At 33.7% G+C, this 14,019-nt stretch overlaps 2 protein-coding genes across 2 annotated transcripts; both read left to right on the top strand.

The window, feature by feature from the left end:
• The first annotated feature begins 261 nt into the window (after positions 1-261).
• On the top strand, positions 262-4,599 carry LOC110379703 (putative inorganic phosphate cotransporter). The gene is made up of 10 exons (XM_064035781.1): positions 262-419; positions 1,125-1,315; positions 1,571-1,756; positions 2,047-2,185; positions 2,392-2,612; positions 3,057-3,206; positions 3,499-3,631; positions 3,703-3,824; positions 3,909-4,028; positions 4,117-4,599. The coding sequence occupies exons 1-10, from the start codon at positions 359-361 to the stop codon at positions 4,321-4,323; spliced, it is 1,530 nt and encodes a 509-aa protein (XP_063891851.1). The 5' UTR covers positions 262-358; the 3' UTR covers positions 4,324-4,599.
• Positions 4,600-4,755: 156 nt separating this feature from the next.
• On the top strand, positions 4,756-11,022 carry LOC110379704 (putative inorganic phosphate cotransporter). Its single transcript, XM_064035782.1, has 10 exons — positions 4,756-5,140; positions 5,824-6,035; positions 6,745-6,930; positions 7,164-7,302; positions 7,435-7,655; positions 7,747-7,896; positions 7,976-8,108; positions 8,194-8,315; positions 8,451-8,570; positions 9,225-11,022. The coding sequence occupies exons 1-10, from the start codon at positions 5,089-5,091 to the stop codon at positions 9,396-9,398; spliced, it is 1,509 nt and encodes a 502-aa protein (XP_063891852.1). The 5' UTR covers positions 4,756-5,088; the 3' UTR covers positions 9,399-11,022.
• Positions 11,023-14,019: the final 2,997 nt, after the last annotated feature.

The following is a 14,019-nucleotide window of genomic DNA, read 5'->3' as shown; positions in this document are numbered from 1 at the left end:
ATAGTATCACACAGTAGTCATCAGTAGCATTGTCTTAATTAAAGTATTTGCTCAATGATAATTACGATAATACGTAACCAAAGGTACATAATTTTTCCACTGATATCTAAGTATTTTAGTTTAAAAGACGAGCTCCAAATAACCAATTGATAAAGGAATAGTCCTAGTGACCGTTCCGTAAACTCTAGTGTTTAAATATTTTTTTTTTGTTCTTACAGTCTTAACTAGTTAATGTAAACTGACCAGTAAATAAAATCTTGTTTTTATCATAAACGATTACCAAAGTTTAAAAATAATTTTAAATTACGTAATCAGGAAAATACTTAATTAACTTTAATTTGATACTCAAACATTAATAATGGAAGACAATGTAGAAACCCAAAATCAGGATCAGAAAACTGAGACAACCAAATTCAAAGGTAAGTTTTTTATATACATTTTATTTTGATCTCTCCTTACTTAATTACGATTCTGCTAACCAAGCTACAAATATACCTACTGTTTTAATTACTTTGATAAAACAGGAACGTGTCTTATTTAATCTGACATACCATAATTACATACATGGTTATGAATCGTCACATTTTCTCCCTAATCTAAGCAAGCAGTGTCAACAGCGACCAAAGCGAGTTGTTTGCATATCATTACTACTTTATACAAACACGGAAATGTGTGTGTGAGAGTGTGCACAGCCTTGGAATAGGAACGCAAATAAATGCTCCCAGTGGGTCCCTCCAGTGGCGAAACTCACGCCATTGTATTTATTTTGGTAGCATTTGTTTTAGCACTTGATACAGGCATTGAGGTTATGTGGGGCTTGCACCCACTAAAAACCTCAGCGTTTGTGCCGTCTTCTGCCTTTTAGAGAGGGGCCACGAGGACCAAAGACGACTTTCGTGACATACATTATAGGCCCTACCATATAATGTTTTGGTAATTATGAGTTTTGAAAGATAGGTGCAACCAAAATTGAGCCGTCTTTAAGTTTTGAGCTCGCACAGATAAACAGACGTAAGTTTCTAAGATTTTTACTATAAGTTTTAAAGATGAGCTTATCTTCAATATCAGAAACGGTTTATAGCAAGAAAAGAATATTTATAGATGAATTAAAATTTATATTTTAGTTGCAGGATGGGGTTACCGACACCAGCAGTGTTTTATATTATTCTGCACCCTCACCATAGCTTACAGCATGAGATCCTGTATGGGGGTCGCTTTGGTCGCCATGACGGACTTCGAAGATAAAGGAAATGATAGCAAGCCTCTGGAATTCAAGACTGAAGGTGTTTTGAATTCCTTGATGGTGGTAGCACCTGTAAGTGTTGTTGAAGATAAAGCTTTTAATGAATAGCTTGAAGTTATAATTGATGAAGCAGTTGCTCATGTGGTCGATATAACTATTAAAAATTGTTTTGAATCTTGTGCTATGTATCTTCACTGTTCTTCCAAGTATATACTTTATAACCATAAATACAAAACATGATGAGTCTTTTTGCCATCATTTTGGATCATAAAATCTTAAGCCTAATAAAATTGAGCATGTGTTACAATGGAGTATTTTCAATTCCAGTACCCAATCTTCAACTGGGAGAAGAAAGTCCAAGACACGGTGATAGCGTCATTCTTCTGGGGCTACATGCTGCTGCAGATCCCTGCTGGTCACCTCGCTCACAGGTTTGGCACCAGGTACCTGCTCACAGGCGCTATGATGATCAACTGTGTGGTTTCCATCCTCTTTCCCATCGCTACTTATTATGTGAGTACAGTTTGCTTTATTATTAGATTTCTATTCATCATTTGAAGGTTAAGGTCTTTGCGATTATTTATCATGGTCATTCTTGATTCCTCATCAATGACTTTCTATTTATGTTATTTTGCAGTTGCAAGATATCAAAATTCTTTTGTCTTAATTTTTACACTTATCTCCATATTTACTTCTGACAGTTCAAATATAGCGTTGGCGGTAAGTTTATTATTTTTTTATCCATATTATTTAAACTAATATTTCTGAAATTGTATGTTTATATATTTTGCTTATTATACCAGGGTGGCTGGGTACTCTCAGCTATATGCAGAGTGTTGCAAGGTCTGAGTCAAGCATGTATTATGCCCGGTTTGCACACAGCGTTAGGGAAGTGGGCACCCTTGCATGAGAGGGGCAGAATGTCTGCCTTTGTTTACGGAGGTTAGTCAGTTTCAATTAATTTGTATGATTCTACCTTACAATTTGGAGTAATTTCACATACTCATGAATAATCTTCTACTATAACGACGATGTTTACAAGGGAATTAATTTTGGATAAGAAATTATCTCGTTCATCTTCTCTAGCTGATATTATTTTCACATTCTTTTTTATCAATACATCCTTCCAATTTAAAACCCTTTTTCAGGTCAAGCTCTAGGTACAGTATTTGGGCTTCCAATAACAGGCTTTATAGCATCGTCTCCAATGGGCTGGCCTGGAATCTTCAGGTTCTACGGTGTCGTCTCAGGCATGATTGGGTTCCTTCTGTGGTTTATGGCTGCCGATGCACCGGCACAGCATCCCAAGATATCAGCTGCCGAGAAAAAGTATATTGAGGATGAGTTGGGATCTAGTGACAAGAACAAGGTATAATCTTAGATATCTTATTTTAGGACGCAAAAATCTCTAAAGATCAATATATACTATAGTTGATGTTCATCTTTCTTTTCAAATATCAGTTTATTTGCTAAAACATGTCAAAAACAATGGCTCGGACTGGGGCATAATTTTAGAAAATAAAACAATGCATTTCATACTTGACGATTTCCCTACAAAAAAACCACTTCATAGTATGACTATAAAACTGTGAAAATGTGCATATTTTAAAAGCTTCGCGCTCTTTAAAAGCGCCTCCCACAGAGAGGTATGAATTAAACTAGTTCTGAAGCAGACCACCATTTTTTAGTATTTATCATCATTAAAGTTTGCTCGTATAGTCAAAAGCCTAAAAGCTACGAGGGAAAATAGTTTTAAAATAAGCTAAATCTGGTATTTCACTAACCTAACAAAGTTTTTGTATTGTTTTTGCAGCGCATGGCAGTTCCATGGGGGAAAATTTTACGTCACAAAGGACTATACGCCATTATAATTTCACACGTAGGACACACTTGGGCACAAATAACTTTGTACTCAGAAGTTCCCGCGTTTATGGACAAAGTCATGGGAGTTAATATAAAAGCGGTAATTGAAGTTTTTACCAAGTTTTAAAAGAATTTACATCAAAGTGTAATAAAGATGGAAGGTCAAGATTATTTTGTGATTTTCAGTTCAGAAGCAGTTCTTTTAGTAAGTGTAGTGGCTGAGCTCTCTTGCTCAGTTTTAATGAAATAAATATTTGTGTGATTTACAGAGTTAAAGTTATTGCGGCATGAGTTTTTGTTCGCGATCCTGGAGAACACGGGGTATTTATATCAACATCAGTTCTTACACTTATTGTTTGAAACTTGGCACTAAACATTTTATTATAATTTAGAATGGTCTCCTGACTGCACTGCCGTTCCTGGTGATGTGGTTCACTAACTTCTTCTTCAGCTGGATGACAGACATGCTGATTGTAAAGAACATAATGAGCGTCACAAACACTAGAAAGTTTGCGAATTCATTGGGTAAGCACTTCTAATTCATTACCTGTTTCATCTATGTGATTATACATTTAATGTAACTTTTATGATTGCAGGTAATATTCCAGCAGCTATTGGACTTATCTCCTTAGCTTACGCACCCAAAAATATATACATCGTAGAAGCCATATTAGTTTTCACCTGCGCTTTCAAAATAGCTGCTCATTTGGGTTTCCAGGTAAGGTGTTAATTTCCATTTTAAAACTGGCTGTTGTTTAGTGAACCGCATTTGCTAGTGCTTAATGTTTTATGATTTTTGCAGGTAAACCACATCGATATAGCGCCTAACTATGCAGGCACTATGATGAGCTTGAGCAATTTCATATCGAACCTTTGCTCATCTTTCTGTCCTATTGTGACAGGCTACATACTTACTGACGTTGTGAGTATTATATTTTGATGTTGTTACAACAATAATGGATAATTGACATAATTATTATTCTCATAATTTCTTATTTTCATGTTCACAGACTGACAGAAATCTCTGGAAGCAGGTATTCTTTGTGTCAGCTGGGATGTACCTTATCACAAATCTAGTATACGTTGTAATCGGTACTGCTGAGAAAGCTGACTGGAATGACCCACCACAAGAACCACATGTTGATGAAGAGAGTCAACCCATGGTGGAGAAACTTAATGGAAATGGAATTAAGGAGAAGGAAGAATCACAATGTTAAGAAAATAAGAGATTTTTTAGTAAAATTGTTAATGACTGATAGAATTAGATATAGCGACCGAGGTGTCGTAGGTTTATTTTAAGATTTAAAAATCAATCCAAGATTATTCCATAACGCAATAAAATCAATAGCTGCCTTGCATGAATGACTATTTGGTGGCTATAAATAAAATCATTTAATTTGTAGTGAATTATATTAATTAGAATTGTTTGAAACTATACGTATGTTTAGAAATAATTTCTTAGTTATAATGTGATGTCATGAAGCTTTGTATTTAATTATTACAGTTACGTAAAATAAAAAATATATCTGAACGTTTGGTGTTCGTGTTTTATTTATTTTGATAAAGGAACTACGATGATGGGAATGTACTTAATAAATTATGATATGATAAAAATAATTACGCATATCCCTCGAGTCCTACAAACAGTAGCAATGAACTTGGAACATTATTTGCGTAAGATAACACTGACACTAATGCACACAAGAATAATTCCTGACAATTAGATAATTGTTCGGTACTTGCATGAAAGACGCATTCAAATAATATTGTACGTCAGTTTGACTAATTTAACAGCAAGTTGTTTCCCAGAAGTTGATGAGAGATATATTGATTATAATATAGTTAATGTTTTGTATGATAACGATGCAGTGGCAAAATTAAATATTCACGTATTTTGACTTACTTTACACGCTTAAGTGGATGACGCAGTTTTGACTATCCATGAAGTGAATGTTAAAAAGGCAAGTTCGGACAGAATAAATATGGTGGAAAGACATAATGTTATGGAGAAAGTCCCAGAGAATAATTTCAAAGGTGAGTAAAAGCTTTTGATAAATTGTGAGAATGTGTCTGTAAAGTTTCGAATCAGCTGAGAGCAATTTAGTTCGCACTATGTGGCTATCATTCGATAGATTAATTACATTTGTGGACTTAAAGTTTATTTATGTTGCCAAAGTTTCATATTTGTGTTAAATTTCATTTCAATTGGAATTTATGCGTGTAATAAATTAGTTTTTTGATTGTTTGAAATAATACTGGGATTAACCACAAATTCTTGTTTGGAATTTGAATTCGTTGCATTAGTTTTTTTTCTGATAATATGCAGCAACATGAAATATTACATTTTTTACTTAAAATTGTAAAAAAAGCAAGCTGCATAATCTTATTTTCTGCAGTCACTGCATCCATATTTACATAATCATTCGTATCGTTTATCTCATTCAAGGTTTAATTATTTTAACTTTCAAAGTTTGCATTGATATTTTGCATGTAGGTCGACTAGATTTACTTTTTTAGGCATTCTGATAAGATGCAGAACGATTTCCTATTTCGATATTTTTAGCTATATCTCTTCTATGTTCGTTCTAGTGATTATTTTTGACATAATAATCTACATTTGTGTAAGGTTTTTTATTATATTTTCATGTTACTTATGTCGTGGTAATAGGGGTAAATAAAAATATTCTATTTTCCATTATTTTTATCCTAATTTTCAGTGTCATCATGGGGCTACCGCCACCAGCAGTGTTTCATACTATTCTGCACGCTAACCATAGCTTACAGCATGAGGTCTTGCATGGGGGTGTCTCTGGTAGCCATGACGAAGTATGGTGAACCGGAGACAAATATAACAGCCTTGAATACTACAGAGCAAGATAATCAGTTCAAACCTGAAGGAATATTGAATGCATTGATGCTAATACCACCAGTAAGTATAAACCACAGAGGTAGATCAGTTCTAATCCAACCTCCATGTAAAATAAATAAAAGCTTGTGAAAAAAAACAATCTAGCTACAAACATTTATTATTATTCCATTCTAATCAGCGTAAAACAATGAATGAAAAATGCTACTTTTTAATATCCTGGCAATATTGCATTTAATCATGCAAACAAATGAAACAGGAATATACATTATTTCCGTATCAAAGAGACACGCGACAGTTTTAAATCTGTTTATAGGAAATCGTTTGTGCAAAACTGAATATACAATTTCCTTATGACAATTGCTAACTTGGTTGCTTTCGACAGTTCTGGTCATTACTGATTTAACTGCAGGTTTAATATTGCGGATATTCATTGTTATTGAGAACAAAAACAATTAGACAAGAACGTGCATAACGGCGTTATACCTAATATAAAAATGAATCGCAAAATGTGTTGGTAAGCGCATAACTCAACAACGCCTGGACCAATTTGGCTAATTCTTTTTTTGTTGTGTTTGTTATTGTCAGGAGAAGGAAAAAAAAGGGTAAAGTAGAGAAGTCAGTTGACGGGAGCGAAGCCGCGGGCAAAAGCTAGTATTATGATGAAGATGATATTAGTATATACATACAAATGATCAAATGCATCTCCCTAATCAGGCCCAAAAAGTGAATAAAAAGAATAGGTCTACTAAAACCAATTACCATATTCTAGTACCCAACATTCAATTGGAACAAAAAGACGCAAGACGCGGTGATAGCATCATTCTTCTGGGGGTACATGCTGCTGCAGATCCCTGGAGGTCAACTGGCTCACAGGTTTGGAGCGAGGTACCTCCTGACTGGTGCCATGACTATCAACTGCGTGGTCTCCATACTGCTACCGTTGGCTGCTTATTATGTAAGTTAGATGGTGTTCCACAAGAAATGACATCAAAAAGGTTATTTTTCTTCGAAAGGAGAATATTTCAAAGGTACAATATAGGTGATAATACCTACGCTGCATGTCCATCTGTCTATCTATTTGCACTTCACTACATCTCATCATCTTCATCAGTCCGTTCCTTATCCTAATTTTATTTGTGGTTAGTGTAACATATCTTCTTTTCAATTCTTATATGTATGTATTTTTAGGGTGGGTGGATTTGCACGGCAATGTGCCGGGTATTGCAAGGTCTTAGTCAGGCTTGCATAGTTCCTGGACTTCATACTTCTCTTGGCAAATGGGCACCTCTACAGGAGAGAGGACGAATGGCTGCGTTTGTTTATGGAGGTAAATTATAGTAACATCAAGATCATCCTTTGTATATCCAAGAAGCCAATATATTTTGAAGAATTTTGTGCATGATTTGTATTATTCCATTTGAATTACGCTATAATAGTCATATTTTCTTTTCTTTTCCAGGGCAAGCTCTAGGAACAGTTTTCGGTCTACCAATGACAGGCTTCATATCCTCTTCATCATTAGGCTGGCCTGGCATATTCAGGTTCTACGGTATACTATCAGGGATTATAGCGGTCATTTTATTCTGGCTAGCGGCTGATACTCCAGCTAAGCATCCAAAAATATCTGAAGGGGAAAGGAAATATGTGGAAGATGAACTTGGGACTGGCGACGAGGCCAAGGTAAAAGACCCACTACTTACATATAGATTATAGCATGAATATAACTAATGATAACTTTATATAAAGGTAAATTATGTCTTTATTCTTTCAGAAAATGCCAGTCCCTTGGTCAAAGATCTTCCGTCATAAAGGAGTTTACGCTATCATAATAGCTCACTTTGGACAGACATGGGGACAGCTCACGTTATACTCTGAAGTCCCCGCTTATCTAGATAAAATTATGGGAGTCAATATAAAAGCGGTGGATAAACCTCCTTTATTTTCATATCAGCCATATTATTAGAAACTTATTCATAATACATCCTATACAAAATTTACAGAATGGTCTTCTGACTGCACTGCCGTTCCTGGTGATGTGGTTCACCAACTTCTTCTTCAGCTGGATGACAGACATGCTGATTGTAAAGAATATTCTTAGTCCCACAAACACTAGGAAATTCGCAAATTCTCTAGGTAAGTTCTTAGTAGGTATTGAAGAAGGAGCAAGTAATTTTTTCTACCAAAATGGTATTAAATGTTTCTTTCGCTTTTATTGCAGGAAATATACCAGCAGCTATCGGACTAATAGCTTTAGCTTTTGCACCTAAAAATATTTACATAGTGGAATCTATACTGGTATTTACGTGCGCTTTCAAAATATCAGCTCACCTTGGATTTCAGGTAAGAGCACCATTTCAAAAAGCAACATTTAAAATAATTTGCTTGCTTATCTTACAAGTTAAAACAATATTGTGTACCTACCTCATTTCCTATTGTGATAGTTTAAACCTGATAAAGATGTTTTTTTTTTTTCAGATCAACCACATTGACATTTCCCCAAACTTCGCGGGTACAATGATCAGTATCAGCAATTTTATGTCCAACATCGGATCATCGATAGCTCCTCTCATTATTGGCTGTATACTTACTGATGTGGTTAGTAAATTCCTTTTCTTTTAGCGTATGTTTCTGAGATAACTTATTTATAAGCAATGGATGATAAAATAAAAGATCTAGTTAGTAGGTTAAATATTTTTGCTGTCTAATCTAGGTGGCATGGAATCGAGCATAACATACCTACTAAAATTTTACAGTCTTACTTATAGACGAGAATTAAATAATAAGTTATACTTAAGGGATGTTTAAGAAAAAATCTTACTTATATACGTGGCTGAAATAAATCATTTTTTTAGCAATGTCTTAAATGAGCTGTCAAATTAAGTAGCCTCACACCCTTGTTTAACCCACTAATTAGCAAAATGGCTGGATTCTTACCAGCTGATTTTTCATTTCCGGTTTATTGACAGCTCAACTTTTTAATGTTATATTTTACGGATGCCATTGTTGCTATTACACAACGTTTTTATGACAATTTTTTTTTAAGCTACCAACATTCCGGTAGTGTTGAGAAATTAGTATGTTTTTATGTCATTATCTGTTCATTACTTAAGACATGCTTAAGCAACGTTTATAGGTCAAAATAATTTAATCACTACTTAAGGCTTTACGTAGTAATTAGTTAAAACAATGATTAGAACATGATTAGTTGATTTTTATAAGTAAGGCTGTTAATGTTTTATTTTTGCACAGAATGACGTCTACCTATGGAGGCAGGTGTTCTTCATGGCAGCTGGTCTGTACTTCGTGACTAACTTGATCTACGTGATCTTCGGAACTGCTGAGAAAGCAGACTGGAACGATCCACCTCCTGAGGATAATGTGGATGAAGAGGGACAACCGATGATGGAGAAACCTAAATTATAAGCTGTTCTGTTTTTAGAATATAGTGAAGAATTATTTTACTGTAGTTAATAAATAGTAATGTAAATGTGTTTGAATGTTGACGTGTCAAAGTCCACGATTGAAAGAAAATAGGTACACAGATATATACTTTACTAATTACACCAAAAGAGCCAGATCTATATCTAAAATAATGTTTGAAATTTTCATTAAATTAATTGAAAACAACAACAACATTTAACAAACTCATCATGTATTGTATTTCGCAAAGCGAATACAAATAAATGATTTTTTTCTAGCATCAGAAAGAAAAGCGTCAGAGATGTTGAACTTAAATGGAAACGTCACAGCACTTGAGAGGCGTGATTAACGAACGTCCCCACTTGCATCTGAATGGGTTAGCATCCACGTTTCACTTCCAGCGTTAATGTTCCGTGATGCAGACTTTTAGTGCATTCGTTTTATGATTTTGAAATGTTGTAGAATGACTAATGTGGGTTTCTGAGCAGTTGCGAAATTATTGAGAGAATAATATTTAAGAATGGGAGGATGAAGAACAGTTTTGTCTATGATGTTATGGTTTAAAATAAAAACGAAAACATTCATTGTTTTATTGAAAAAAAAAACAGAAAACTAATCTTCGTTCTATTTAAAGCAATATTTTAAATTAAGTAAAACTGAAGTAATTTGCAAGTATTTTAATAAGCTCTCTCGATATCATCTCGAGTTATCAAACGCATCTTTAATTTCAATTCTGAAGATCAAAAAAGTTTTAAGAACTTCTTTATCTAATTCATCGCAATTGACAAAGACTTTAAAACAGCGACAATCACAAAATGTTAACAAGAAAACTTTTGTGTATCACAAACGTTTAATTTTCGAGAATTTTTAATAGCCAGTGCAAATGTACGGACCCGGAATAGGAGAGATCAGTGAAAACAGCGATTAATTTCCTTCGGCAGAAGAATTTCATTATGTCCAAAGGATCTATGTTTCAAAGGGCAAGTGAAATTACCGAAGGTTGTTTTTTTGCCAAAAAGTTCTTTTTAAAGCGATTTTTTTTTACATTGTTGTACAGTTTTTACTTCCGTGTCAATTTGCATGAAACTCTGTGATTTATAGTCCCCCCTGTTGGTCCGAGCCATGATTTTGGAACTCGAACAGGGTTTGACTCAGTCATAACTCACGGCTTTTAATTGGAGGGAGTCACAAAACTTTATTGTTCTTAAATCGAAAAAGTTTTTCTGCACTTTGTTGGAGTTTTTGTTCAAGTTTCGCCGAATTTATCTTGGGTTGAACATGGCTGTGCCAATTCAAATTCAAATTCAAATTCAAATTCAAATCTTTATTTGCATTCCATATGTAATACAGGTGGTATTTTTATAAAGTTTAAACAATATATTTGAAACAATATGGACCCGGTAGGGCACAGCATAAAGAGGTAGGAGAGGTTTGCAGTACTTATAATTATTACCTAGTTTAGTTTTATTAAATCTATACTTATTACTAAATAAAAATAAAACTGAAATATATTTACATGTTATATTCTTATCTTGTGTGTGTGTGTGTGTGTGTGTTTGTTGTGTATGTGTGTGTGCGTGAGAGTCTGTATGTACTTACTTATTATTTTTTTATTGACTTATCGTCCATGTACTCTTTTATTGTATAGTAGCATTTAGAGTGTAAAAATTTCTTTAATTTACTTATAAACATAGTCGTTTTCGTTTCATCTTTGATATTTGTGCATTACCATTTTCTTGATCAAAGAGTTCGATCGTTGTGTTTGAGTAAGTGAAGCAAATACTGTTAACGGTTGTAAGTAAACGTTAGATATATTTTGTGGGTTTAGCTCTGGATCGCATCTGGAGGTAGAGCGTTGAATCTTGATGAGACATCGCGAACATATTTCAATTTTAATGTTGTTTGTTTGTTGGCTTTGGAATGAATCTTATGAGAGATTTCTTCAAACATGTTCAGTATTAAAAAGTACCAGTATCAGCTTTGATATAGACAAAAAAACAATCTTTTCATAGAAGTATTTTCAGTTCAGTACCTACAATAAATTTTAATGTCGACAAAGTTTTTGCTGCCTAATATTTTTCCAACAACCTCCAACGTCGTTTATTTCGAAGAAAGACACTATTGTCTTACTATGAAGGATAGTGTTACTCATTATCTTTATTTTATTCCTCTTTTCTTTGACAGCAGAACCCTTAGAAGCAATTTTCCAAACTTAATTACCTTCAAACAAAATTGTACCTTGAGTACTGGACAATAAGGTTGAAAATATAGTTGCAGAAGTAACGGTGATAAATCAGCCTTTGAAGTAGCGTTCCTAGCAGGTATTTTGTAGTTGGTTGGAACAAAGCAGTCAATAAGCTCCAGAGAGTTCTTTATAAGTGAGTGGTGCATTACATTTTTCTTTATTTAGTCTCTAGAATTGAATAAAAACTTAATTTGCAATTTGATGCTTACATTTTTTAATACTTCATTTTCAGTGGTATAATCCAAGATTTTTCTATTACTTAGGAAGTTTTCATTAAACAATAACCCATCTAATTAACCCTTTTTTTTAAATTTTCATTGCTCTTTGAAAATTCAACCTACATTAAATAAATTACAAGTACCAATCAAACTCGACATGGCAAGTTAGACAGAATCCAATTTAGTCTTCCCCTATTTTATCCCCATGACATGAGTACAAAGTTTACTTCCGAACAAACGCGAATCGCATCTCGGGACACACAACTTGACATACATACATACTTACACAAGTACAGTTAATATTCTAAAAGTTCAAAAGGAGATGTTTGAAACTCGTTTATAGACATTTGTTTAAAAGCAAAGAAAGTTAAAAAGGAAGTTAAACCAATCAAACCAGTCAAAGCAAGTTCAAAGTCTGTTGTACCAATTTATTTATGGAAATAATAATGCATGTTTGTTCTGATCTTTCATACAAAATAAGATATAAATAGCCTTTATTCAATTATTTTGATTCAGAATACGATGATCTTATGGTATCGTGTTTTTTCAACTCTTCAATTAGGTCCTATAAAAACCGTTACTATGAGAAGCTAAAATAGTATTAAGTGAACCGAAGAAGTTCAGTAAAAACTATGACAGATTTAACTATTATTAGTTTACGTAATAAGTTTTTTGTCCACCTGAGATAACTCTCTGGCAAAAACTTATTATTTGTAAGACCCTTTTATTTGCATAGCAATTTATGTTAGCGAAATAAGGGCTTAAAATTTTAAGTGCTTACTAAGCAGTTTAGGTTTTTTCTGTACATTTAGGTATTGGTTTTTAAAAGCTTGCTAATACATTTCTGGAAGATATATATACATGCGTATTACGTAGTAGTATGTATTTCAGACTTTGACATAAATTAGCAATAAAATAAATAGTTTGTAATCCAATTACCTAAAGAAATCTGTGTTCAATCTTCGTCCTGTTCTGTTACATTTGTGGTCGACGCAAAAAGTTTTCAGCTTCCATTCCTCTTTAATAATAATATATTCTTTCCAGCCATAACACTACGAAGCGGTGAAAGAGGGAATTTTGGGGATTCTGTCCAACATAATTAACGTGAAAAAGTGCTGATTAAATTAGCCTAACTTCAATAAACATACTATGACTTAACAATCTGCCTCTCGGATCATCCTTTCTAAAATATTCCTGTCTAAAATCCCATAGCATTATATTTCCACAGCTAGTACAATAATTTGTAGCACGCCGCACGCCTGTGTGTTTGCTAAGGTATTTTACCCGCGTCCGAGCCTGGGACAAAATGCTGACTCGTGGACGTTAGCTTGCTGTTTTTGGTGTATTTGCTGTGGTATTTACGGGGGTATTGTAGTTATGCGTATGACACAAATATGGTAATTATTACTTTTAGCTTGTAACTGAAATTTCTGGTATCAAGGTAATATGAAAAAACTACTGAACAGATTTTCATGTGTGTGCGATAAATCGCTAGTGAACTGATATAGTAAGATTAGAGTTTTTAAAATCTGATTTAAAAATCTTAAACTAGTTTTGAAATGAATGCTGTTTGCTCCTTTTTAAGATGAGATACAGGGTTTGCAAATGCAAAGGTTTTGATTTGAAATCTGGTCCCCAGTCGTAAACTAGTCAAAATAGTTTGAATTTAGATACTGTATTAACATAGATGGACATTTTAATTTTAAAGTGAATTTGTGTTTATTTGACTGCTTCTTACTCTATGAATTTTCTATTAGAAATGTATTTGCCCTCTATATCTTGTGATCTTAGATCTAGAAAAATAAATGCAAGTTTAATGATTGATACCAAATTGAATTTTTAATATTAACTATCCATTTTATATTTTATCTGTATTTTTATATTAACTGAGAAGGTATTAAGGCAAATATTATCTAAATCTTATTAAAAATAAAAAATAAAGTATTTTACTAGTATAGTAGGTACTAACAGAGATCTGAATCATTTTGCCAACGTCATCGGGTGACGTTGGGCTTCACATAGCATTGCATACTTAGTAGTTATCGTTCTATCCCTACTCATTCTACTCCACTTTTCCACAAAAATACCTATCAATACGAACTCCCAGCATCACAACATCTTCACGGCCACATCTAAAGACGTCTTATCACATTCTCGCTCC

Source organism: Helicoverpa armigera, chromosome 8 (assembly GCF_030705265.1).
Source record: "Helicoverpa armigera isolate CAAS_96S chromosome 8, ASM3070526v1, whole genome shotgun sequence".
NCBI lineage: Eukaryota > Metazoa > Arthropoda > Insecta > Lepidoptera > Noctuidae > Helicoverpa > Helicoverpa armigera.
The sequence above is the reverse complement of the archived record's forward strand: the minus strand, read 5'-3'. Positions and strand labels throughout refer to the sequence as shown.